Source organism: Nymphaea colorata, chromosome 9, assembly GCF_008831285.2.
Source record: "Nymphaea colorata isolate Beijing-Zhang1983 chromosome 9, ASM883128v2, whole genome shotgun sequence".
NCBI classification, from domain to species: domain Eukaryota; kingdom Viridiplantae; phylum Streptophyta; class Magnoliopsida; order Nymphaeales; family Nymphaeaceae; genus Nymphaea; species Nymphaea colorata.
Genome location: NC_045146.1, coordinates 14,787,995 through 14,815,678, shown reverse-complemented (window position 1 = coordinate 14,815,678; position 27,684 = coordinate 14,787,995). Strand labels below are relative to the sequence as shown.

General features: G+C 41.3%; 3 protein-coding genes across 5 annotated transcripts; 2 read left to right on the top strand and 1 right to left on the bottom strand.

The window, feature by feature from the left end:
* Positions 1-891: 891 nt before the first annotated feature.
* Positions 892-3,229, top strand: LOC116261418 (polyol transporter 5-like). The gene is made up of 2 exons (XM_031640156.2): positions 892-1,090; positions 1,556-3,229. Exons 1-2 carry the CDS (start codon positions 979-981, stop codon positions 2,995-2,997), a joined length of 1,554 nt encoding a protein of 517 aa, XP_031496016.1. The 5' UTR covers positions 892-978; the 3' UTR covers positions 2,998-3,229.
* A 1,294-nt stretch (positions 3,230-4,523) lies between these two features.
* LOC116260462 (SWI/SNF complex subunit SWI3D) lies at positions 4,524-14,970 on the bottom strand. 3 transcript variants are annotated; one of them, XM_031638823.2, is made up of 12 exons: positions 14,568-14,970; positions 13,865-14,227; positions 12,011-12,534; positions 9,585-10,244; positions 9,350-9,516; positions 8,938-9,269; positions 7,886-7,945; positions 7,488-7,786; positions 6,992-7,401; positions 6,608-6,700; positions 6,379-6,455; positions 4,524-5,315 (listed from the first exon to the last, which is right to left on the bottom strand). In XM_031638823.2, the coding sequence occupies exons 1-9, from the start codon at positions 14,635-14,637 to the stop codon at positions 7,060-7,062; spliced, it is 2,817 nt and encodes a 938-aa protein (XP_031494683.1). In that variant the 5' UTR covers positions 14,638-14,970; the 3' UTR covers positions 4,524-5,315; positions 6,379-6,455; positions 6,608-6,700; positions 6,992-7,059. The 3 variants fall into 3 exon arrangements, with proteins under 3 accessions (XP_031494683.1, XP_049935584.1, XP_031494682.1); XM_050079627.1 differs by lacking the exon at positions 4,524-5,315 and having other exon boundaries at positions 6,366-6,455; XM_031638822.2 differs by lacking the exon at positions 4,524-5,315 and having other exon boundaries at positions 6,366-6,700.
* A 1,765-nt stretch (positions 14,971-16,735) lies between these two features.
* On the top strand, positions 16,736-27,631 carry LOC116260734 (protein ESSENTIAL FOR POTEXVIRUS ACCUMULATION 1). The gene is made up of 10 exons (XM_031639181.2): positions 16,736-16,964; positions 18,078-18,166; positions 18,390-19,301; positions 19,373-19,493; positions 19,578-19,766; positions 19,882-20,592; positions 20,690-23,579; positions 26,065-26,210; positions 26,304-26,363; positions 27,072-27,631. Exons 1-10 carry the CDS (start codon positions 16,892-16,894, stop codon positions 27,455-27,457), a joined length of 5,577 nt encoding a protein of 1,858 aa, XP_031495041.1. The 5' UTR covers positions 16,736-16,891; the 3' UTR covers positions 27,458-27,631.
* The last annotated feature ends 53 nt before the right edge of the window (positions 27,632-27,684 follow it).

Here is a 27,684-nt window from a genome sequence, read left to right as displayed (position 1 = left end):
TGTTACAATTTTTTGAGAAATTTTAGAACATTCCGGCTTAATTTATCTATCTGCACACAGAAAGTCAGGCTAGCTTTCAATTTCCGCAAAAAGGTTTAGCCAGATAGAATCCGTTCACCCCATTGAACGAGAACCAATTTAAGCTAAGTTATCCTGTAATTTTGTGGATAACTTCTAACTTCAATGGATCAACTCAATTTTGAGTCTGCAATCTAACCACTCTCTTATACAACTAACTTTGTTATCGTATGTGACTGTAAAATTTGGAAAAAGACGATTTGGAACTGAGCTCTCCGAAAGAACTGGCATCCGATCAATTTGGATGAGGTTAGTCTTGAATGTTGCTAAACTTAGCAGAGTTGGTTAAAGAAGACGCAAGCTACGCGATGAATTTTTGAACATTTACAACACATTCTGGCTTAATTTATCTAGAAAGACAAGCTAGCTTTCAATATCCGCAAAAAGGTTTAGCCAGATAGAATCTGATCACCCCATCAAACAAGAACCAGTTTAAGCTAAGTTATCCTGTAATTCTATATATGGGCTTATGCTTTTCTGGATAACTTTCAACTTCAATGGATCAACTCAATTTCGAGATTTCAACTTAATCACTCTCTTATACAACTAACTTTTGTATCGTTTTGGATGAGGTTAGTCTTGAATGTTGCTAAAGTTGGTTAAAACAATTTCAACTATATCTTCAACTTAATTAACAAAATTTTAGTTGTGTAAAAGAAAAATACTGAGATTCAGCTTTTTGAATGGGCCACAGGGGAGGGGCAGAGGATGTAAGGGTGCTTGAGTAAATTAACACCTCCATAAACGTGTGGCGTTGTGGATAGAAACCAGCGCGTTTGCCGTCTATTTAAGCAACTCCTCGTCCTCCTCTTCCTTACCTCAGTAACCCTTCAGCTCAGAGTTCATTCTCCTTCTCCTCTTCTTCTTCTTCTTCTTCTTCTTGGGCTCTGCACCTTAAAAATGGCGGCAGGTGCGTGTGAGGCGGCTCATCCTCCGCAGAAGCCCCGGAGAAACTATTATGCTTATGCCTGCGGTTTTCTCGCGTCCATGACTTCCATCCTTTCTGGTTATGGTAATTTCTCCTGCACGAAAGCGCTCTGCCCACCCTTCGCTGTTACTAGCAGCCTTCTTTGGTTCTCTGTCCTTTTCAGTCTGGGAGATGGTGGCCATAATCATATGGGTGGCCTTCCTTCTGTGCGGGGAGAAGAAGAACCAGAATTTCAATTTAATGGGTCATTTTGGTTCTTCGTTTTGCTTAAACGTGTTCGTTTTCTGATTTCCACTACTTCTTCTGCGGCAATGTTTGCAGATGCCGGAGAACATTTGTTTTACGTTACCGCATCTTGTGTATAAATTATAAACGGAAAATCTATGTTGAATCTTCAGTATCTTCTCTAGCTCTTGAACGATTTGTTGGATTGGTTGGTTTAGGATTAAGTCGAGAGGGAGAGAAAGAGTAACGGCTGCCCTTGCTTTCCTTTTTTTTTTTTTTTTTTTCTGTTACACTGATGAGATGTGTGGGTTTATTCCTGTACAGATATTGGGGTGATGAGCGGCGCCGTGATCTTCATAAAAAAGGATCTGAATATCACCGATGTCCAAGTCGAGATCATCGCCGGCGTGCTCCAGGTCTACTCGCTCGTGGGTGCTCTGGCCGCAGGACGGACGTCCGACTGGCTAGGCAGGCGATACACGATCGTCCTAGCCGGCTGCATATTCTTCGTCGGCGCCCTGGTCATGGGCTTCGCCTCATCCTACGGCTGGCTCATGGCAGGTCGTTTTATCGCCGGCGTCGGGGTCGGCTACGCCCTCATGATCGGCCCGGTGTACACCGCTGAGCTCGCGCCGGCCTCCTCGCGCGGCTTCCTCAGCTCTTTCCCGGAGGTCTTCATCAACGTCGGCATCCTGCTCGGCTACGTCTCCAACTTCGCCTTCGCCAAGCTTCCGCTCCGGCTCGGCTGGCGACTCATGCTCGGCGTGGGGGCCATCCCTTCCCTCATCATCGCCATCGCCGTCCTCGTGATGCCCGAGTCGCCACGTTGGCTGGTCATGCAGGGGAGGATGTCAGACGCAAAGAGGGTACTGGAGCGGACTTCCAGCTCGCCGCAGGAAGCGGCGGTGCGGCTGGCGGACATCAAGTCGGCAGCCGGGGTGATGGAGGAAGGCGACTCAGTGGTGTCGGTGCCGAAGAAGCACCACGGGGAGGGGGTGTGGAGGGAACTGTTCATCCGCCCGAAGCCGCACGTCCGGCGCATCATGGTGGCGACGCTCGGGATCCACTTCTTCCAGCAGGCGTCGGGGATCGACTCGGTGGTGCTGTACAGCCCCAGGGTGTTCGACAAGGCCGGGCTGAACAAATCGGCGGCGCTGCTGGCGACGGTGGCCGTCGGCTTCACGAAGACGCTCTTTATCCTGGTGGCGACGTTCACGCTGGACAAGTTCGGCCGGCGGCCGCTGCTGCTGACGAGCGTGGGAGGGATGATCGTGACGCTGGTGGGGCTGGGGACGGGGATGACGGTGGTCGGTCACCACTCGCAGAAGGTCGAGTGGGCCGTCGGCCTCTCCTTCGCCTCCATCATGGCGTACGTGGCAGTGTTCTCCATAGGGATGGGACCCATCACGTGGGTGTACACGTCGGAGATCTTCCCGCTGAGGCTGCGGGCGCAGGGCGCCAGCTTCGGCGTGGTGGTCAACCGGATGATGAGCGGCGCCGTCGCCATGACCTTCCTCTCCCTCTCCAACGCCATCACCATCGGCGGGGCATTCTTCCTCTACGCCGGCTTCGCCATCGCCGCCTGGATCTTCTTCTTCACCTTGCTGCCGGAGACCAAGGGGAAGTCGCTCGAGGAGACGGAGGCGCTCTTCGGGAGGAAAAAGGACGCAGTACCCGCCCTTGCTGCTGCCGCTGCACCCGGTGAGCTGCAGATGGGGGCAAAGAAAGACGTTTCTACGATACCCCTGGAGGATGGTAGGGTCTAAATTATTGTACAGAAAGCGACGGATAAAGATCTGGCGCTTTGTTTCATCGCGTGACTCTTCTTAGCCTTTTTCTTCTTTTGAAAAGATTGTCAAACGATTCAGTATTGTCAATAAGTAATGTGTGTGTGTGAGAGAGGGCAGCTTACCTCTACCATTTCCGGTCTTTCAGCTTTTGCATACTCATGGTATACAGAGAGTGAAGAAGAATCCCACTGCATTCAGTTGATTTTTACAGATTTTAAAATCTGAAGTTTTTTCTTTTTTCCTTTCGAATGTTGTGCAAGCAGGAGTGCGAGATGAGAAGAACCTCTTTGTTCGATTTCAGATTTCGTGGGTACTACCCTTCTTCTTTGTAGCCTTGATATAGAACAAAGGAATATATATATATCTTTTGCGATGATTTTTAGCGATACAAAATAAAAAATGACTCCCTACATTATATTGGGTTATGTATATACATTACGCTGCATGTGTGAGAGGTTGGTGTGCCTTGATGGTGGAGGATGTATTGAAAATTGTAACGAAAGCAATACTGTAGACATGTTCAGTATCGCGGTGGATCGGCTAAAAAAGAGGTTGGAACCATGTTGTTGTAAATAATAATGTCAGTAAGACCTTTGTATGCTAGAATACGAATGATTTTACTTGGTCATTGACCTTCAAACCTTAGCAACTTATATGTAATTCTTAAGGCGGCTGATTCTTAAAAAAACATTCACGTAAGGGAAAATGCCACGAAATATATAAGTTATCATATGTAGGCAGTCATAATCAAGTTAGTCACTGTCACCGGAATGCGGTGAAAGTGTCATGAACTTAGTGAGATCCGTGAATCAAGCACAGATGCAAATGCAGAACACATTTTTTTCTCTTTCCTGATGATAGTATTTGAAGTTTATTTGTTTTGAAGGATGCTAGGAAGGCCGAGAGTTAACCCTTTTCGCAATTTATGAGTTTGGGTTCTCTAAGTGTGCACGGAATCATATAATGGAGATGAAACGCAAAGCACAAGCCTGTAAAGGTGGCACGTAGAGGGTATCATGTGGTAAACGCTGATGGTCTGAACCAACTTCCAACTGCACCATGATACATATATATATATATATATATATATATATATATATATATATATATATATAGAGAGAGAGAGAGAGAGAGAGATAAATTAGTGAGTATCAGACCTTTAGGTGAAAAAATGATTCTCTTCAAATTGACCATTAAAAAAATGTGAAAAAGGAGACAATATTTTGTTATCTTATACTAATTCACAAGTTTTTCTCCCTTTTCTCAAAACTGTATACAATTGAAATGTTAAAAGACTGGAGATGGTTTTTAAGGATCTAGTACCTAGGCATCTGCCAATTTCTCTCCGTCTCACTCCCTCTTTATGTATATATGTATGCATATGTGTGTGTGCATGTGTGTATATATATATATGTGTGTGTAAGGGAGAATGTGAAGAATGGTAAGTTGAAGCTCCTATTTCTTGTCCAAAACGTGCCATTTTATTATTTGCACTTTTATTTGGTGTCGTTATTACAAAGCTTGGCGCTGCGGGCTGACCCGCGAATAAAGAAAACAATTGTATGGAAAAAGCACCAGAAAAATCAGAAAAGCAAGAGAATATTGGTTGCAGCGGGGATGACAATGAGGAGTCCTAACTCTTAAGGGTAGCGATCATGGAGATGCAGCAGAATTGTCGTTTCGGATCCATTGGTTGGACAGTAAGAAGGCGGTCCCGGTGCCTGAAAGGATCATCTCTAGGAAATAGTGCAGAATGGAAGCGTCGCCTCAGAGGTCTGATGGAGGGTAGAAGGCCCATGCCAGACAAGTGGAGAGCCTTGCATGACCACATCTTTTGCGTGACAATTCTCAACTCCAGCCCGACTGCAAAGGTGGGCAGGTTTCTCCTTAAATATTGGGAAAGGGATGGCTGCAGTGATTATCGTTAGTCTGAAGTTTATGTTTTGGGGGAAGTTACGTGACTTTTGTTTTTGGAGGAATCCTCCTGGGGGAGTATTCTTATTTCCCCTGATGGCTTTTCTTTTTGCTGTAACCAATTCTTTGCATCACCTACATACATATATATATATATATATATATATATACTGTGCTTGTTTCCCAACGGCTGACTAATGACGGCTAGAGGTGGTGCCAAGCAATGATATGGCGCTTTTAGCCAACAACAAACTTGGCTTCATTGATGGCAGTACACCGAAGCCGCAAAAGATCCTCATTCCCTCGTCCACTCATGGGAATCATATGATTCAGTGTTGTCTGCTTAACTCCCTTGACAAATCTTTATCTTCCACGGTCATCTACAGGGCATCAGCGTCAGATGTATGGTCAGTTGAAAAACAGTTTTTCTCGTACCAATGCGCCTTGACTATTTCAGATTCAACAACAGATCATTAATTGCAAGCAAATGCAGTCATCAATTAGTATGCACTTAACCAAATTCAAAAGCCCATGGCATAAAATAGATGCACATGTTCCTCATCGATCATGAGGTGGTGCTATGAATAAAATCAATGACATACATATAGTTGCACACTTTTGACTTTTTCTGGAGCAATTGCACGTGCACCATAACTTATATTTAGCATCGAAAACGTTCATTGGAATATAATTGCCAATTTTTGTCCTTTAGGGAGTGACTAGTGAGAATCCAACGGCTAGCATTGAGCAACAGTTTGAGGGACTCAGTTTCCTGTCAAATGAATTCAACAAGAAGACTGCCTTCTTGTGCGTAGGCCATGACAGACACATCTAACGTCTTAGCTTGAGCAAAAATACCTTGTATTCTCCGTACGGCCTAATAAATGAAAAATATCGATGTCCTTCAGTAAGGAAGATGACAAGATTGGTTAAATATCGCCATCAAGATGCAGCAAGTAACTAATACATATGCCGACATGAAACTTTGTAAGGACAAGGAATGTCGGATGATGGTTTGCTATCCCAATGCCCGCTAGCTGCCAAACTAGGAAAGGATGAAAGGAAATCAACTCCACAATAAATACTTAGCCAAACTTAAGCAGTAGATCCACCTGACCTCATAACCTGGCGGAATCAGACTCGGTTCCTCTATTTTATTTGTCCTCGCTGTCGGTAATAGGACATGGAGATATTTGGAACTAAACTAGGAACTTCCCCAGCAAACATACATTGGGATTAGTTACCGCTGGAAAACCACTAAAATGTGCAACAAGGAAAGTTTTAGAGGATGTCACTAAGCCACTCTCTCCAGGGGGTGGTTTCTAGATTAGAATTGCAGAAATGAAGAAGATAGAATACTCCATGCAGTAGATGACTACCAGTTCAAGTAAGGGGCAGAGATTGTGCAATAAGCAGCCTCTATGAGAGTGTGAGAGGAACGACCTTGAATTTGCTGGAAAAGACTGTCAATAGCAGCTACAATCAACAGCACATCTCGATCTTCAAATACCCAGCTCTGACTGTAGCAACACCAATCCATATTGACAAACACAAGGAAAGAATCAATGTGAACTAAGAAACATGTGGAGATTACATTGAAACAATGAGATACAGAATATGATATACATCAGAGAAATTGTGGGAATAAGAGGAACCAAAAAAAAAATTGAACCTCCTTACAACAGAAGCCCCGCACCAACATTCATCAATTATATCCTGTGCTCCAATTTGAGCAAAAATTCAAAAACCTAGTTGCCAAAACAGCCTGAAGAAAGAAACAATCAATCAGTGACAGATTAAGTACAAAGCCTCCGATGTTACAAAATGTGAATAACTTTTTTGCAGCAGCACTTGCACAAGATCCAACAAAATAACTACTTATTCTCCAAAAATCTGCCCCAAGATTGTACATTTTTTAGTTGAAAGATGTTAATTACCAAAACTGTTCAAACCACATTTGAGAAATTGAAAGCTAGTTTTGTGCTCTGTTCAAGGAACGCTGCTTCACAATAAATGCATCATAACAGATCACAAGTAACTAACATGTCCTACTTACTTGATGCAGCTGACAGCCAACAAGTTGTGACCCACTATGGAAATAAGCAAGCCTTCTTGGCTATGTCACTATGATTTGGCAGGTCCTAAATTTCCTCCAGCAGAAGAAATGCTTGTTTGACTTAACCCAGGTACTGAACCCCCTGCTGATGAACCTGGAATAATTGAAGATGACGAAAATGTCTTCATTGGCCCACGGAAAGCAGCATTGTTGGTCATAGAAGATCTTAGAGTTTGTGTTGACTGGAAGCCCATCCTAGGCATAGAGGCAGGTAAACCAAACCGTGCTGCTATTATTTGATTGCGTTCAAGCATAAGTCTCTGTCTTGCTCTGTCTATCTGTTCACGAAGTCTCATGTATATTCTTTCTATATCACTGAAAAGTCCCAGCTTGGACTCCAACTTATGTAACTGCAGAAGATCCACTCATGATGGTTTATCAAATACTGTATCACAGACAATAACTGAAGAGACAAGGTTAACTTTTTTCTTATTACCTGCCTCTCAATGACAAAAGAGCAGAGCTGACGAATTTGCTCTTCTTCCTGGTCTGCAAGAAGTTTCGCCTTCACAGCTGCTGCTGAAAGTGCAGCAATCGCAGCACGCCTGACCTTACTAGAAGCAGTGGCATTAGTAGAGCAGACACTGGTTTTACTGGAAGCAGTGGCATCGGTTGATCCAGCACTCACATGTGCATCCTTTGAATCTTTAGGATGTGCATCGTTTGAATCTTTAGGATGTGCATCGTTTGAATCTTTAGGATGTGCATCCTTTGAATCCTTAGGCCCATCTTCAACTGAAAGAGCAAGAGATCTTAAACACATATTTCAACAATAATTTATCACTGAAATAGTGAATTCAGCAAAAAACAAAAGTTTTGGTGAAATTGATTTACCTTTACAAGAGTTAGCATCCGTCTCAGGAGTAGTCACAGTTGTTTTCATTTCATTGTCAACTGAAACACCAGTTAAGGAGGGAATTAACACCCAAATAGCATTGAATGATTGACTAATGCTAAAGATGGAGAAACAACCTAACTAACAAAACAAAAATTATATTCAACTCAGTCACCAACATGGCAGATATTCACAATATAATGCAAATGCTACCATCAATTTGGAGCAAGCCTAGATGTTGGCAAGATACTGTAGTATTCTGAAGATATGATGATATATTATCACGGCATTTGTATTATAAAAGATTCTTTTTATAGCCTTGTATGTTTTCTTTCTCTCATTTTTATGCTTTTAAAACTCTTCTACTTGTTTCATTGCCTTTTCCCAGAAAAATCTAACCTTGTTTTATCATTGGGAACAAAAAATTCTAGAACATATCCAGAGTAAAACTTCACACAAAATTTGCCAAGAAAAATGTTGACTACTATTCAATTTGTAGACTGTGCGTTAGTACTTCTTTTTAAGATCATTATCCAAACGTGGAGTGTATTTGACTGCTACTAAATCACCATTATGAAATGGATTAATGATCTTCAGCCTTCAAAGTGCTAATCCATACGATCAATGATGGATCTCATGTGATGTACTTATCTTTGTTTAAGAAATATATTACAACAAGTGAAAGCACGTTGACTAAGGGCAATAAATGCAGCCACATGCATTGATTAACTCGGAAGTTGGAACAAAATTACGCTCCTTCCACATAAACTACAAGTTCTAGAAGACCAAGGGATGCTACTTTTTCCTTTGAACCATCCTAGCTTCTATTGAGACACATTAATTATTTTTCAATACTCTTCTGATAGGCACACGCCATATGGACAACCTGGATCACTTGCTGAACACCAAAAGTTTCTTGGCTCACATAATGTAATAAAAAATAAAACCTTATAAAGCTAAGGCTATTCCATGAAAAGATGTAAACAAAAATGACGCAATATACAACTCCAGCAACCAGAGCAACTGACTAGATTTGAACAGAATATCTTGCCTGCATTAGAATTTGTTTCAACGGTCTTCTCAGAAGCAACTGTTGCTTTAGCGTCTTCCTCCATTGGACGAACAGAATTTGGATCTATGTCCATGGGTTTTATATCCTCTAGATTTGATGAAGCTTCCTTGGTTGATTCTGTCTCATTTGATTCATTTGCAACATCAGGTTTTTCTGTACATTCCTGTGGGGATGTGGATGGATCTTTTGCCTCTGTAACCACATTCTCATCAGTTTTATTTGTTGAGTCATTGCATATTGGACCACCTTCTGTGGCTGACGCTTCTTTTTCTTCCTTGTGGGGCTCAGCTTCAATCGCTTCAGTGGTATCACTGTTCCAAATTTTGTATGTATCATCCAAATGCAATTGAAAAAAAAAATTCAAAAAATGACAGCTAGTTAGTATCCAAACCTCTTGCACGCAGCCAAACCCTCACTGCTGTCTGGTGGGTCTTCAAGGAAGAAACAGTGCCTGGAGGCAAGCTGAATTCCTGGTGAATCCTCATGAAATGCTTTTAGAGAGCTCCGCACTGAAGCATCAGACACATCAGGATCAACCAGGGCCGCCAAGTAACCAACCTGTTCCAAGTACCGTTATGAGTATCCAAAATACTCAAACAGATTAAAAAACAGATTCGGCAACATACCAATGCCATGACAGGATTCCCAGCATCTGCAAATGAAAGTGAACCTCCTGGTTCAAATGATGAACCAACTGCCTGAAATGCAGCCTTTAATGCATCAATTGCAAAATTATGATTTTCTTGAGCATCATCGACATAACCATCATCACTTGGTTTAACAGCATCAGAAGGAGGTGGCGGTGGCAGTGGTGTTGGCTGCTCACCAGCTGTTCCATTTTCAGCTTGAGATGGTTCTGAGTCATTTTTTACTTGCTCTGAAGGAGTGTCAGGCTGCTCTGAAGCAGCTTTTGGAGGATCTAAAGAACTTCCTGTAGCAGGTGCAACGGGTGGATCTTTGTCAACTGCAGCAGAATCTGGTACATGAGGACTAGTTACATCGGAAGTGTCCTCCCTTTCTATAAAAACATCTTCAATAGGCATTCTGACAAAATGAAGGAAACATTGAGCCTTGGTTTTCGTGGCAACATGCTCAGCAATTTCATTCCAGTTCTCTCCATAAAGCTCCAGAGCTTCAAGAAGAAGCAGGGTCTCCTGGTCTGACCAACTTCCACTACTTGTGCCTGACATTTCTGTTCCAGGTTCCATAAGGATAAAATCAGCTGATGTCATCCCAGATCCAAATTTTCCATCAGTATAGCATTCAGAACACAAATCAAAATCTGCCTGCAAGGAGTACCAAAAAATCTTCTGAGAGAATAAACAAAACCAAAAGGAACAAAAGAAGAAAAAAAGTTACTTCTAAAAACATATCTATTCAGTATGTTGTCCCCCACAAGGTGACGCCTAAAGGTAAGTAATCAATATTTCAACTGAAGTTGCAAAATATTTTATTTTTCACTTGGAAAAAAACTTCTAAAAAGATGAACATTACATTTTGTTAATTGAAATCAAGCGTTATGATCATGCTGCTTGAATGTCAGCATGTCCACGTGTTTATGCACTATTACAAAGTTCAACAAGCTATATTTCGCAGAAAACACAATATCTGAAATGAATTCGTGGTGGAAACCCATATTTTGGAAGTGCAACTTAAAAACTAGCTCAGTCTAATCATGAATGCCCACTAGTAATTTCAGACTACTCAAGTAATTTCTATTGACAAGCAAATATAAAAGTGACTAATTTCAGATAATAGGAAATATACAAAAATATCAAACTTCCAGCTATCATACAAGTAGAAATTGCTAGACTAGACTAGCTTAATATTAGCAACCAGAAGGCTTGATGAGTTTGTTAGCAACTTGTGGAACTGCAGATTGATCAGCATTTGAATCACTTTAGTTAACTGGATATAGTGAAGGACATGAATATCACTGATCAAAGACAATAAGACATTTTAACAATGTTAACTTGAAGATGCGTAAGCAATTACATTCTTGAAGCATGGAAGTGTTTGTTATTTACTTGAATATTGACTTATCCATATCAACATCAATGTCATTAGACTAGATGAAAAAGGTAATGTGAACAAGCTCTCTTGCACATAAATTCACATAATAAAATAGCTGAAGTAGTTAATAAGAAAGTAAAGATTGAAACAAAAGAACCCAAGAGCCGAGATGTAAAAATCAGAAACCCAGAAAGAAAAAGATGCAGCAGGCTACCATTATTTAGTTATTTTTTTAAACTGTTTTTAATCATTAGCATTATCCTTTTCAAATTGATTGAATATGTGAACCATTATTTTCGTTGCTTCATTATTTTAACAGATCATTTAGATTCCTTATTTCCATATATTTTTGTTTTGTTCGCCATTTAAAATATTCAAATATTTAACAGTTCCAATTCAAAGGTGACTACCATTGAATTCAATTTGTCACATTGCAGTCAAGTCGCTGAAGTTTCTTTACCATTGACCTGGTTCAGAAAACAATTTTAACAACACTGCCTAAGAGTGGTTTCACGTCAGTAACAATGGAAGGATTCCCAAATCTTCCCCATAATTCAACAACAAGTAAATAGATCATCACCCATGTGACCTTGCGCATTATTCATTTCAGATAAAGCATAAAGTCGTCATCTTGATTACTGAGAATTCACAAGAGCTAACTCCCTCATGAAAATTGACAAACCGAAATCAGATCAGAGCAACATTTTCTTTTCTTTTCTTTTTTTTGTGTACATCCTATTGTTTGATATTTTAATGTAGGTTTCTGCACAGGTTTAAATAGTGTAGGAAACAATCAGAGACAGACTGTGTCTAATCCGCATTCTCTCCATTAAGACATGACAGAGAGAGTCATCATGTGTGACAACAACCCTCCACCATTTCCCTTTGATTTTAAGGGGTTTCTAAAATTTCTGTTAAGCAATGTCCTTCTCTGGCTTTCAAACACGTCCCAAGGAATGTACATGGAAATAAGCTATCATTTTGATCTTTCAGTAAAAAATAAACATGATCACAAATGTAAAATTAGGGATTTCTATACCTGCTTCTGGCAGTGATAACGCTTGCGAGAACAATCAGCAGAGCAAGAGTTACAATGGTACTCTACTGCTGGACCTTCCTGTGGAAGCAATGCATCTGGAATAGCAGATTCTGGAAGGATCCCAGACACCAAAGTTGGAGCAGCCAAGCTCTTCTGCCTATTTACCTTTGCAACTGGATGCATGCGAAATTGGCAGAGTTTTTCAACCAAAGATGTCACCTCAGCAGTTTCATCAACCCCGTTAGAAGTTATATCAGTGTTGGGTGGTGGAAGTGGATGGAAATTTATCAAACCCCAGCTACTTAAGAATTCCATTATCTCTTTTTTCGCTTTGTCATCCCCAATGTTAAGGTCAGATAAATCCTTCAAACTTATTTGTGATTGAGGATTCACATGGTACTTCTTCATTATTAGATTTCTCAATTCTAAGTACTTTTCAGATGTTTGAGTTTCGGATTTTCCATCAAAAAATGAGGACAAAGCCTTCTCCTCTAGTGGATGAACCTTCGTCCAAGAAAACCAACCTAGAGGACAACCAAAAGAAAGTAAATGCTTCACCAAATAGCAGTTAAGCACAAGCATGTTTAAGAATATCATAGTAATAATAAAAGAATATCAACCACCAAAAACACATCATTCAGCTATTGTAAGACATGTTTAAGGGTGTTTCCAGTGGGCAGATAATTCTTTCTTATTCCTTCTACAAGTAAGAACTGACATCCAGTTCAATTCTTCCTGAGATAGGTTATCTTTAACATAGATATTATAAATTTTATGGAAGGCTGAACTCACTTTTGGTGTCTATAGAACATATAGAATTGTGCATTCGGGTATCCTACTTGAGCTGTTTTACCACATCTGAAACCAAATGAGGAAGGTCTGTTCTGCAATTTACTTTCCAATTTTTCCAAATGCGATTCATTACAGAATAAGGAAATGTTTAACAACTCCAATTGAGGTTGAAAAAAATTTAGGACATAAAGAGATACATTAACAATTTGACTATAATTATTCAATTTGGAAGTGCTGCAGCCTGCATCATAACAAAAGCAACTGAGAAACAAGAACACATTTAGTAGGGTTAACATTATCAAGCTCCCAGGCAAGTGCATTGGGGCCACTCTTTTATGACATTGCAATGAAGCAGAGACTCTTCTTTCATAAATGAGAATGTGACCGACAATCAGACTAGAAGACGTGATATTCATTTAGCCAATATAAAACAAGGTCATCTGAAAAATGCACCTAAGCAGAAACCAAAGGGGAAGGTTTGTCAGAGAATTCCAGCTGACAAAATGGATGAAAAACCACCGATCTATTTCTAACCAAATGAATATATAAAAAGGTTGATTTATTGCACTAACTGCCAACCTACAAACACATGGATCGGTGCATCGATTGCCAAAACTAGCAAAAGAAATAAGAACGGCCATTAACCCAACTCTTGAACATTGAAGACAGGTTACTGGTTCCTTACTGGTTCAAAAGACAATGATACATTAATCCAACTAAAAGAAAGGGAGTAGCAATTCCAGTAGAAAACTATCCCTGTCATGAAACATCTGCAGAAGCGGTAATTCTAGGCAAAAGTGCCTGTCCTCTGGACAAATTCAAAGATTCAATGTGTGTACAAAGCAGAAACCATATGCCTTGCAGACAGATGTTCTTGGCCCCTTTTTTTTCTGGATGTATGCCGACGATTTAAGGTAGCAATGTCCTCCACCACAATAGGCAGTCATATAACTAAGCAGACCGTAGCCACAAAAGCCAAATATTATCGTTATAGAAGATATGCTACGTACTGATCTTCCGCAGAACCAAAAGGACACGAAACGTCAGAAAGAATTCACTTACCAGCAGGTACAGGAATGACATGGACATTGGCATCCCGGGATCTAACCGCTTCCAACTCCGTGTCAACCAGGGGTTTGTGCATCTGATCCTCGGCTTCCTGCTTCTGTTGAGCGTCGTCTAGCACCTCCGTTACATCCTGCATCCCTTGAGAGAATTCTTGCTTATTTGCAGCAGAAGATCCTCCAGGAAACTTGTTAGGAGACTGGCGGGCTCTAGTGCAAGGGCCGTTGTGTAAAGGAGGAAGAATAGGCGGAGCTCTTTCCTTGGCGGAACGCTTCGAAGAAGCCGACGACGAAGAATTGGCAGCCTTCCTCTTCGCTTGTCCACCTGACCTGCGTCTTGAACCCTCCATGAGTTCGGTCTCTGCATTTACCGCAGTCGGATTACACTCTCGGCAGCAGCAAAACTCAATCAAGGACGAAAGAAGCACAAACGCCTTCAGAAAAATGGATCTACTGGGACGACACGCCAGTGTCCGGGGCTCGGAAAGCCCATCGTCTAGGTTAGCGCGGAGAAGACTCCGGGATCAAAGAGGGGAAACGGAGCTCGCATGGCAGTGAAACTAGGGCGTTCACTTTGAGCGAGAAGCGGGAAGGAAAAGGGGACAAAAAGGGGGGCGAATTTTTTGGCAAAGTTATTCAGTGAGGAAAGACGATAGAAAAAGGGAGGTAAAACCAGCAGCGGAAGGAGGGGAAATAGGTACCTCTGTGGAGGTGAGGGAGGGCGTTGGCGGAGTGTTGCTGGCGAGCATCGACGCTGCTTCTCTCTGCCATGGCTTGTGGGCAGTGGGCTTTCGTCGAGCTTTAGGTGAAGCGACCCCGCCCTCTCCCTTTAGTTCGCTCTCTCGTTGGCCTGCCGTGGACTTGCTGGCAGGGGGGAGGAAAGCGGAAGAAGGAACCAATGGGCGTCGCAAAATTTTAAGAAGCCAAGCTCCCCAACCCTCTTCTTCCTACCATATACTTCTGACGCTGCCCTTCTCGCTGGGGCGGCCTACCTTCAAGCTATCCCAATTCCCAACAATGGAAGCGAGTTCTAGACCGTGCTGGATCCTCCTCTTCCACCTTGGCTCACAGTCCTCTCTCTCTCTCTCTCTCTCTCTCTCTCGGCTTGGACTAGCTTTATTTCATGGTGGTGCTTGGCTAGGTCAACGTATATCTCTCTCTCTCTCTCTCTCTGCATGGACTAGACGACTGTGTTTGGCCATGGTGGTACTCCTTGGCTCTGTCACTGGCTGACTGCTTCGTTAATCATCATGGGACGCAGCTCTCTCTCTCTAAGGTGCAGGGATTAGATTGCCGTGTTTGGTCTTGTACATGCGCATTAAGACCAAGTTCGAACATCAACTGTTCATCCTTAGCAAGAAGGTTCTCTGCTGTGAAATTTCTTCCTCGTTGAATGCTCATGTTTTAGTTCGAAGAACAAGCCGATTGCAAGTTTTATTTATCTTGTTTTATCAATGGGGTCCAAACAGAGTGAGTTGTTCGACGTCTGTGTCGAGCACAACCACATTCCCCTTGCAGAAAAGGGATGGTGATACACCTTGAACTAATCTGCAAGAAACAATAAATCTATCCCCAACCAAAGAGGGAGTTTGTAAAATGTGTTGAGTACGTGAAGTGCGTTTAGTAGTCTGTGCCTGTTATAATACTTCATCACTATTGAAAAGCCAAACTTGGCCATTTCATGCACTTAAAATGTTTCAAATGCACCGTGCAATTACATGCTAGAATTTGAGATTTTGAAGTTTCAAGGTTTTTTCATTAATACAGTCTAAGATAGCATCTTGTATGAAAAGAAAGAGGAATATAGAGGATCAGTCATCATTTATCATTGGTCCAACTAGTCGAAGGGTTTTCAATATTTTATTGTTTAAAAAATCTACTACATAACAATACTATCTACCCTTTACAAATCTACATAAAAGCACCTTTTTAGCATGTAAATGAAATTTTGTAATAGAGTTCATAATCAAATTGTCCTTTTTTAGATTGCATATTTCCACCTTTGTGTTCATTTTTCACATTGCTATGCATGAAAATCATGTTACTCTGACGCATGTACACATATAAACATTAATCCTTGCATTGAGTTTCTTCGGATATGTTCGATGGCATACACCGATTTTATTAACAGCAATGATTGTACAGTAAAACAAACTTATTAAAAAAAAAAAAGAATTGGAGGCATTATGCCTCGTCCTTGTAATGCGTTGATAGCATACCACCATAACCATTCAAGTAGTTTGAAATAACACGTGATAAACATCTACGCACACTATCTGATAGAAATTACACTTCAAGGCTAGTGGCACATTAAACTAATGAATCCTGTAAATCTAATGCTAGCACATTAAACTTGGCCTAATTTCTTACATTTTCTAAAGGAGTACGTTTCAAGTGGTTGTTAAACTAGATGGTCCTCTCTTGCAGCGATTATCTCATGTCATGATTTCTTTTGTTAAACTAGATGGAATTAAGCGTGTTTATGCATTTTTCATCAAAAGTTAAGGACTTCTTTTATAAGTGCTTTTAGTAATATTTTATTAAAAAACAATATTAACCGTTTTATTGAAAAAGGCTGTCGTTGAATCGGCCGACTCGGGGCGGGTTGACTGATTCAAATACTCTATCTATCTGCCAACATTCAGGAACACATCAGCCGATACGCATTGGCATCGTATCGGCCGATACTGCATAATTCGGGGTGCAAACCGGATCACCACAGTCTGTGGCCTTCGGTTTCGCTTACCCAGTCCAAGGGTCAACGAGAGGTGGAGTGGCAGAACGGTAGATATCTCCCAAAACGAGGACGAAAATTCACTCATCCTCTTCCTCTTCCTCTCCTCTCTCTCTATATCCGCTTTGAAAAAAGGGGGAAACAGATCCCTCCCTCGCGCTCCTTCGCTCTTCTCACTCTTTATTCCCTCGCTGCTATTCCGCGCCGTCGGGTGCTTTCTTCCGCTTCTTCGTCTCCTCTGTAGGGCTTCACTCTTTCCGGGGTTCCGCCGCCGAGCTTCGCCGATCCGCCATGGCCGCCGACAGGACCAATGCCGAGACTCGCCAGCAACTGTCCGTCCACCCTCCCAATCCGATGTCCAAAGGTGGCACCTCTTCCATCATTTCCTGTCCTTTCCCACCCCGAGATCTCTCTTATTTTCAGTCCTGATGATCGCGTTCCTGCTTCCCCGGTTTTTTCCTGCACAAGCTGCTTACAATCTCCGCCGATTTCTCCCCTCTCACGTCCATTTTTCGTGTCCATGCCCTAGTTTTCCTAGCCCCGCCGGATGATTTACCTCGTTCAGTGGTCCTTACCACAAGGCTAGGTTCTGTCATACTTCACCTCCTCAGCTATTTTTCCTCCAGTGGCGCGGCGTGGGGACAGTTGCCGGTTTTCAATCTTTTAACTTGGTCGTTCGGTTTGTTTGTCATTTATATTTCTTGCATTAGCGATTATCCAATTTGGTCTTCCTTGTGGATAAGATTATAGAGTTATTTTCTTTATTGAAGACAGAAAGGCCCTTCTGTTAATTTTGAGACCAGCACGAGTTGTTGGAATCTTGGCCAATTTTAATCATTATCGTTATTTTTCGAGTGTCTGTCGTTTTTTTTTTCTTTTTCTTGTGTGTTCTTTGAGGGTGCAATAGTTGATACCAGGGTGCTGGTCCTCTTGTGTTGGTTACCCCCTTTTCAGTTGATCGTTTTTACTCTCAAGTTTTTTAACAGGGAAGGCCTGGGGGTATACCCGTATTATACTGTAGTACCTTCTCGTTGTGGTCCAAGGTTGCATTTTGCTATAGACGATCCGTCCTATGTGTATTTTTCTCTACATATCTGTAGTTTATACCATTCTCCGTCTATCTTGAGCTGGACGCTTTGATGAAATAAGGAGAGAAAAAAAGGCGTGGGTCCGTATGCAAGGTCCTAGACGTGATATGCCATCTGCTTCGCTCGGGTTATTAGTCCGCAAAGGGCCTAGTGACGATGATTTAATTATCAGTTATGGCTATTATTGTGCGTTTGAATGTCCTAGGATTGTTGTCTTATCCACTTTCTGATTATAAAATTAGAACTAGAGGGCTGATAATTTGTTATTACAAAAACAGTTCAAGGCATCAAATTTCTCACCTCACGCTTCGTGATGTGCTCTATTCTAAGAGGTTAAGTTTAAGGGCTGTCTGAAAATTGGGCTGATGTTACAAATATTAATCATGCAGATGCTCAAGGGTCTGAAAATTCTGTTCCTCTTTCACCACAGTGGCTTCTCTCCAAGCCTATAGAGAACAAGTTGGGAGTGACATCAGGGGTAAGTGAAAAATTGGGTTTGTTGCAGCCATCATAAAATCATGTTGCTTTTTCAAGGTGCCTATGGCTATTTGGCATGCTAATTAGAAATTAAACTTCAGCCTTTGTGGTAGACATGCTTCAAACTGGTGCAGGAGTTACAGCCAATTATCCTGATGTAGAGGCTGGTTCATTTCCTTGATAAGTTTGATTGGTACTTCTTTATTGACGTTGATGCTTTATAGGACTCCCATGTGAACAATTATCCTAACTACACTGGTCGAATGGATGCTTCAAAAAGGCCACCAGGGAATAGTGAGGAGCTCCATGATGTTGAAAAGAGAAGGGATGTTTGGAGGTCTCCATTTCATGACTCAGAATCTGGACGTCGTGACCGTTGGCGAGATGAAGAAAGGGATGGTAACTCTGCTCTTCGCAAGGATCGTAGGAGGGATGGTGAAAAAGAACATAGTGAGCATCGCAAGTCTGAAAGGTGGAGTGAGAATTTGTCTAATAGAAATACTGGGGAAACAAGGAGGCCACCAATTGAGCGCTGGAGTGATTCAAGTAGCAGAGATGCTACTTATGACCAGCGTCGTGAGAGCAAATGGAACACACGATGGGGACCTGATGATAAGGAGTCTGAAAATTGGCGTGAGAAGTGGTCAGATACTGGAAGAGATGTGGACAACACACGTGATAAAGTAACACCCTTTACAAGTTCTCATGCAAAGGAAGCTGACAGAGACCTGGACCAGTATTCACGATCATGGCGTGCTACTTCACAAAATCGAGGGCGGGGTGATACTTCACATCATTCTTCAGTAACTCCAAGCAGGCAGGTCCCAATGTTTGGTTCTGGTAGGGGGCGTGGAGACAATGTTCCATTTAATTTTTCTGCTGGCCGAGGCAGGAGTATTTATTCTGCAAGCACAGGAAATAATGTACCTATGCACAGGATTGGTACACCAGAGAAGGGTGAGGCTATTCATGGAGACAACCTTACCCTTAGATATACTAGAACTAGATTGCTCGATATATACAGGACGACAGATATGAAAACTTACAAAAAACCAGATGGTCTTGATGCTTCTGGTCTCACACATGTGGAGCCTCTGGTGCCTCTGGCCTTTTCTTCCCCTACAATTGAGGAAGAGGTAATACTGTTAATAGCTATTTTGGGAAAATGATCTACATGTGTTACTTATTTGTTTACTTTCACTGGCAGTCAATTTTGAATGGGATTGATAAAGGAGACATAATAAGCAGTGGTCTACCTCAAGGCTCGAAAGATGGTTCTGTTGGAAGGAACTCTGCAGATGCATCTCAGCATAGGAGAACAAGGATTGGTATTTTATTATTTGAGCCTAACCTTAACGTAGAAAGTTTTGTAGTTCACTGTTGAAATTGTCTTTTAATTTTTTATTTGGCAGGCAGTGGAGAGGATCTTCCTGCTGCCCTTGAAGATTACAAAGCAGAAACTGGTGGGAACTTGAAGGGAAATCATCCAAGTTATTCTGAGAGCCACATGATGGAGAACTTGCATTCATATGGAAGTGACCACAAGGTGGACTTGATTCAGAGCCGCACTTCTTTGTATGGAAACAAGCCCAATATGGAAGGTGGTGTAATCATTCAAATTTCAAGCATTTTGAACTTGTTATTTAAACACCTGCCTTTTCATTTTCTAATATTCCCATGGAACTTTCTCCATATTTGTGTTTGTTATTGTTGCAGTTTCAAGGCAGGAAGTTTTTGCTTCGAAGCAGCCAGATGAAGCAACCCATTTTGATAAAGGTGTGCAGGAGACCACTTTTGCAAGTCCAGGCATGCATTGGAAAACTCAACCGATTGGTGATCATTCACGTGGACCTTTGAGTGAATGGAGAGATTGGACAGCCGAGGGTAGGGCAAAAACATCAGAAATGGACTGGCCACAAGCAGGTGAACAATCTGTGCCATTATCACATTACAAGGATGACCGGAACATACAGTCCAAGGAAGGTGCTTTACCTGATTTCAACAGACATTTCACTCTTACAAGGCAAGCATCTGATGCTTTTGATAGAAGAAGAGAAACAGGTATGGTCCACAGCGGGGAAGAAGCTCCTGGTTTTAGAGATAGGACACCAGCTTGGAAGCCACATCTGCAGATTCCTCCAGAAGAACTGTCTCTTTATTACAGAGATCCCCAGGGAGAGATTCAAGGCCCATTTCCAGGGAGTGATCTGATAGGATGGTATGAAGCAGGATACTTTGATTTGGATCTACCAGTTCGCTTGGCCAGTGATTCAGCTGATGCTCCATTCTCTTCGCTTGGAGACATCATGCCTCACTTACGAACAAAAGCAGGGCCTCCTCCAGGATTTGGTGTACAGAAACAAAGTGAGATTGCTCTAATTCCTGGAAGTATGAAAAATTCAAGGGAAGCCTTCACACTGCCAGAAGGTTTGTTTCCCTTCATGAATAGTTTATGTTTAAGGTGTTTTTGTACTTATGGTATTCGTGGAACTAAAGTGTTCTTTATGGTTTCTTTCTCTTGTAGGCTCTCAAGGATACCGTGGAAGTAATACTGGCGTTATGCAGGGAATGGGATCTGAGGGTGGAACTGATGTTAACTATCTGCTGGCTCAGAGAATGATGTCACCAGACCATCGGTCGGTTCCCAGTTCGTTTCTTTACTGGCCTGGGAAAGACTCTATTTCTGTGCCACAGAAGGCAGAGGTTATGCCAAGTTCGTCTACTTCACATGCAAAGCTGCTGTCTGGGATGTCAGATGGAGCTGCTGAGGTGCCTAATAACTCTCCATTCGTGGATATAATGTCCATGCTGCAAGGTAGTGCTGATAAAAGCACGACCTCTGCTGTAAATATTGGGGCTGCCCCTTGGCCAAACTACCCTGATGCAAGATCAACTAATGTTCCAAGTGGCTTAAATATTATTCAAGATACGGTGGACAGGCATCATATACAGAATTTTACTTCCCAACCTGGTTACGGCTTTCAGCATCAGAGACCTCCACCTCAACATTTGCCATCTTTTTCACAAACGGTTGCCCAACTTGTGGATCATCCTGCCAATGTATCTGCACAAGAAAAGCTTCTTTCTTCGGCAATTTCTCAGGATCCACAGATGTTAAGTTTATTAAAGCAACAGTATTTGCTCCCTCAACTTCAGATAAATCCTCAGTTAGCAGTACCTAACCAATTATCCCTCCTAGATAAGCTTATATTGCTTTCTCAACAACAGAAGCAGGACCCGCATCAGCAGTTACTGCAGCAGCAGCAACAGCAACAGCAATTGCTGCAACAACAACAGCAACAGCAATTGCTACAGCAGCAGCAGCAGCAACAAATCTTGCAGCAGCAGCAGCAACAACAACAACAGCTTCTTTCTCAGGTTCTATCAGAACATCAAGGTCATCATTCTTTTGGTGAACTAACGTATGGCCAACATCCTGTGGCAGTTTCTCCTGCAAATGCTTCAATTGACCACCGGATGCTTCAACAACTACAGGAATCACTTAGGATTACTCCACAGATTCCACACACTATTCCTGTTTCACGAGAAACTCATGTTCTTGAGAACTTTGATAATTCACTCAATGAACATTTAACCAAATTGTCTGGCCAGCCTTCACGAGTGTCTATGGAGGTTGGTCCTGTTGTTGGTTCTGATGTTTCAACTGTACCTCTACTACATCAACTTTGTGGAGATATTTCTCTCTTGGGGGCACAAGATGCTACTGTTGCACCTCAATTGGAAGCTACCCAGAAGTCTGTATTTGTACCATCTCATGCAAGTGAGGCAGCAGAAGAGTTGCCGCATGATTTGTTGCTTCAAAAGAATCAACATGATTTGGATAAGTTAGCTGCAGCATCCAGACAGAAACAAGATCACCACTCAGAAGTTGATGAAGACAGTGTTGGACTAAGCTCTGTGGCTCCAGAGAATGCAATAGCAGTTCCTTCTACTGTTGTGGGTGACCAAAGTGGTGGTTCTTTCTCTGAGCAATGGAATGAAAAGGATAGTTCATCTGTTGATGTTGGTGGACAATCTAACTTGGTAAATGAGCAAAACTTGATAAATGATCAATCTTTTAATGCTACTGCTAAAGAGACCAAAAGTGTAGAAGGGCGCGAGTTGAAGAAAGCTTCTGACAAGAAGTCCAAAAAGCAGAAGAATTTAAAAGTGCAAACCCCTTTAGATCTGGGAAAGGGTAAGCCTACCCCTTCTCAGCATCTCAACAGAAGTGTGGAGGTTGATCAGGTGAGTGGGGGGAACTTAAAATCATCAGAGTGCATAGGAACTGCAGAATATGTGAGTGCATTGTCCCCACTTAAGATGGTAGATGCAAAACCAGAGGCTGATGCTATCCCAAGTCATAATTCTATAGGTAGTGGCTGGATTGATTCCTCAAATGCGGCTGAGTATAAGGATACTACAAAAGTAGTTGAACATGCAAAAACAGATAAGCAATTACCTTCTAGTCATTCTGCATGGAAACCTGCTCCTGGGTTGAAGCCGAAATCCCTGCTAGAAATTCAGCAAGAGGAACAACAAAGAGCATTAGCTGAAAAGGTTCCTGAAGTTGCAACTTCTGTTCCTCCCAGTTTTCCATCAGTCACTCCCTGGGCTGGTATAGTTGCTAATTCAGACACTAAAGTAACTAAGGAAAATAAGCATGATGGAGTCAACTCATCGCTACTTGATGCAGCGAACTCCGTGGCTCATTCAGGTGCTAAGAACAAGAAGAGCCAATTGCATGACTTACTAGCTGAAGAAGTCTTGGCCAAGACTACTGAAAGAGAACAGGATATTCCTAACCACGTGGACAAAGGATCTGTTTTGCCACTAACACAGCTCGAAGAAGTAACATCTGCTGTCAATATTGATGATTTTGTTGAGGCTAAAGATACTAAAAAGAGTCGTAAAAGGGCAACCAAATCTAAGGGCATAGGGACCAAGGCCTCATGTGACGTTATGCCGGATACGCCTTTTGCATCCATGTCAAATGAAAAGGGTAAAGCATCACGCAACATGCAAGAAGAGAAGGAAATACTGCCTGCTCCACCTGGTCCTTCATTAGGGGATTTTGTTCTCTGGAAAGGAGAGCAGTCAACCCCTGTTCCTCCACCGGCATGGTCTAATGATTCAGGAAAATTCTCTAGGCCTGCATCGTTGAGAGAAATCCAGAAAGAGCAGGAGAAAATTTCCCATTCTCCTCAGCACCAACCTCAAATTTCTGCGCCAAAAGTCCAAACAAATCGTAATACTCGAGGAAATGGTTCTTCATTTCAAACATCTGGATTGTCACCATCAAAAGAAGCATCTCCTATTCCAATCAGTTCTGTTTCTTCTGTTCATTCGAGGTTACAGACTGAAGATGATCTGTTCTGGGGCCCTTTGGAGCAGTCAAAACAGGATGCTAAGCAGTAAGTTCATATCCTGATTTGGACAATAGTGACATGAACATGACACATGCATTACATATTTACATGTTTGCTGTTTATGGATGGCATTCTGTGGTTTCATGTAAGTAATTGCAGGAAATTATTCTGTCAAAACTAGAAGCTAAGCAGTAGGTTCATATTGTTGATTTGAAGAGCATTAGTTCACACTTGTCTTTTGTTTGCACTTTACATGGAACATTCACCATATACTTGTTGTAACGTTGTTTATGCTTGGTGTTGCGTAGTTCCAGCCACTCCATGAAGTCACAATCAATGGGTTGGCTCATTTTTGTTTGTTGCATTGCCATGTGACATGTGGTAGCAAATTTTGCCTTCAGATAATTTCAGGCAGTTGGAAGTTTGCATGGTTTTAGTGCCGGGATTGGGAATCCATTTGGCTGTATTTACAGTTGGTTCTTACTCTTATAGTTCAAACTTGATCTTGCTTCCTGATCTTTCACTTTGTAAGTTCACATTTGATCTCATGGAATTCTTTTCAACTTTTTGCGTAGTTATAAACTTGTGTTGTAAGGATTACTATAAACTGAAAGCAGTTTTCACCTAATTATCTCTGAGATTCTGTTTGCAGTTTCTGTTGGTGATTGAGACCTCATTTTTTTCTTTCTGATTGTTTACATGGCATGTTTTAAGTGCAGAGGCATCACTTGGTTCTGCATCTTTTATGTTTGGTTGCAGTTACGTAGAAACAAGTTGATGGTTTTTGGTTTCTATTGTGCAAATTTGTGCATATTGGCTTCTTTCATCTTACCTATTCCCCAAAGTCCCCCTTCTGGAATCTATATTGATTGGGAATGTCACCATTTTACTCATATTTGCATGAGCATGAGCATCCAAATTGTGCCTGTTTGTGTATTGTGTAGGGATGGGGTAAATGAAAAGTCACAGTCAGCATTTTGTACACATGGAAAATGGTCATGCAGACAAAAATACCATGATTTGAATTAGTTTATGATGTTCAAATTTCAAAATGGTGGCACAAGCACAACTAATAAACAATGACAATTGAACAGAAATTTGCTGAAACAATGCAACTGTGAGCTGATCAAACTCTTGCTTGGTGGAACAAAAAATTAATGAGTTTGTGACACCCAAGTACTCCTGAAGCTTCATGAACTTTCGGAGTGGCTGTCTATCCAACTTTGATGTGGTTGTCTTGAAAAAATCTTGAAAAAATAAGGATGTCGTCTATCGAGTTGCTGGTAGGAAAGAGTCACTAATTGGTGAGCTTGGTATCCCTATGTTCGATTCCACACCAAGTTGTCAAAATTGGAAGTCAGGGCAGAAATTGTTGTAAATCTTTAACAGTCCAGTTGGTTTGAGTTGTCCATATATATATATATATATATATATATATATATATATAAGAAAATTAAATAGTGACTCTAGCTATACAGTCATCCTCATCCAGCTCACCCATGAAGGCTGTCTAATCCATCGTGATTGATGGTTGAGAGAAAAACAAGGAGAAGATGGTGATTGACATTTTTGTTATCTAGTATTAGTTCACACATATTTCTCCTTGTTTTTCTCTCAACCATCCATCACGATAGATCAGACAACCCTAATGAGTGAGCTGAGTGGCTCAGAATAGCCCAAGTCACCATTCATTCACTCTATGAGTATGTATATATTTACATTTATATATGTAAATACATATATGTATGTATATGTCTATGTAAAGGTGAATAGATGAACTAACTAGTTGGTATGGTAGCATAAATGTGAAAACTGTATTAATGCGTGAGAGAGAGAGAGAGAGAGAGTAGTAAAAAGGAAAGAGAAAAAAAGTGCAGAACCCAAAAATACCTAATCAGTCAGCTGGTCATGGACCAAGGCCCAGCCGACTAGATGATCATGGACCAGGAGTCTGGTCAATGGCTAGGTTGACAACAATGATTCCACAGTACTGAACTTCCAACCTTGTGATGGATCATGTCCCTATATTTATTTTATATTGTTAACCTGTCGGTTGTATTTTCTAATACAATTCAGTAAACAATATGCATCAGTTTTAGTACTTTGTAGTAATGATTGAAGGGGCAACATGACATCTGAACTTCTATATTGTTTCACAACCTTCCGCAAATGACGCTGACATAGGACGACCCTAAGAACTAATGATGAACAAGGTTAAATTTCCACATACGTTGGTCCTTTCAGCTAAGACCTAATATCTAGTCTCTTTTATGTGTGTTTATGTTCGAAAAGACGAAAACAAATATTGGCTTGAAAGTTGAATCCCGTCAAAATTCCAGTAATTTTTATGAGGTTTCTTTATGTTTATATGTGTTGTCTTGTCTTAAAAAGTGTGTCCTGGAAAAAGAGTATTCATTTATTTTCCAAGCGTTTGGTGACCAGGGATTTACCCTGTATCATGAATCTTACAGAATCAAGAGTGTATTTTGCTGCAATTAGGTTTATGACATTCTTATTTTATTCATTTCAGCTCTGAATTTCCAACCCTTACTAATTCAAGCAGCTGGGGATCAAAAAATAAAGGTGTTTCTGGAGGATCATTGAATCGGCAGAAGTCTTTCAGCAGCACCTTACAGTCATCACCTGCTTCTGGATCAGCACAGTCCATTTTGAAAGGTCAGAAGGAATTAATGACTAAAAAATGTAGAACGAGGTCATATTTTTCTAGAGAATGTTAAACATGATGCTTATGCGTTTTTGTTTTTTCAGAGGCTATGGGCTTCAGGGAGTGGTGTGAAAATGAAACGCTCAGACTCACTGGCACAAAGGGTATCCTTATTGCCAGTCCTGTGCCATGAACACATTTCCTTTCCCTTTCCTGTCTGAGGTTTTGTGCTTGTGTGGTTTTTCATTATCTTCCATTACTTGAACCTTTCTCTATTTTCATTATCTTTCATGACCTGGGACTTTTTCCTACTGAACATATTCTTGCTTTTTTTTTTAGAATTAGATTGTAGCTTTTATTTGCATAACTTTCAGAAGATTAACACAATGTTAGAAATGCATGAAAATGTTAAAATCCAGTCAACTAAAGTTGAGGAAATGGGCGGTATGTCGGAATACATCTATGTTTTTTCTAGCATATAATACTAGAAAAGCATGAAACATGTCAAATCACGTCAGTTGAGGATGATGAAATTTGCAGTGTGCCGTAATATCCATGTTTTTACCAATGGAAACTACATATTTGATTTCCTAACAATAAAAATACTAGAAAAATTAAGCTGTAAAGCTTAAAGCTATGAAAATATTGGATCTTTGTCTGACTAGATTGTGGTAGTTAAAATAATTTAAGCACCAGAAATGAGACCTGCACGTACATTTGCTTGTCTGTCAAAGTTATTATCAATCTTGTCTTCTCTGATTCTTTCTCATATTTGTGTTTTATGATAACGTCCAGTAAGTTGTTGACATGGTCAAGTTGACAGGTCAGTTTTTTTTTTTTGTCTTTGTCTTTCCTTGACTGCTATTATCTAGATACTAGTTTTCTGGAGTTTTGCTTGAAGCAGCCGAGTTCAGAAGCCAAGTCTCTTCTGGTTGCAAACATCAGTTCTGTGGATCCTTACCATGAGTTTATCGATAAGTTTATCAATTACAAGGAGCTGCTTTCACCTGAAGTTATTGAGATTGCTTTTAGGAAAAGGAACGACTGCAATGTAACCAGACTCTTTGATGACGTAAATACCAACAGTATGACAAATTTGGCGGGCGAACCAGATCCCGGGCCTGGAGTGGATGGATCTGCGAAAGGGTGGAAGAAGAAGGGCAAGAAAGGTAAGAAAGTCATGAGCCCTGCAGTGCTGGGATTCAACGTGGTGAGCAACCGTATCATGAAGGGGGAGATTCAGACAATCGAAGATTAGGGGGTTCAGAATTAGGGTGTAAATACATTTTCTGGACCATTTGTACATGTTATCCCTTTGTCTTTCTTTTCTTTTCAAATTTCCTCCTTTTGCTCCTGTTTCTTTATAGAGTGACAAGCATGTATGCAACATTGAGTCGATAGCTCAAAGCGGTTTTGAGGAAAATTTATGGTAGTGATTCTGCTGTTGCCAAAACAATGCTCCAACAGTTTCAGTCTTGTTGTTCG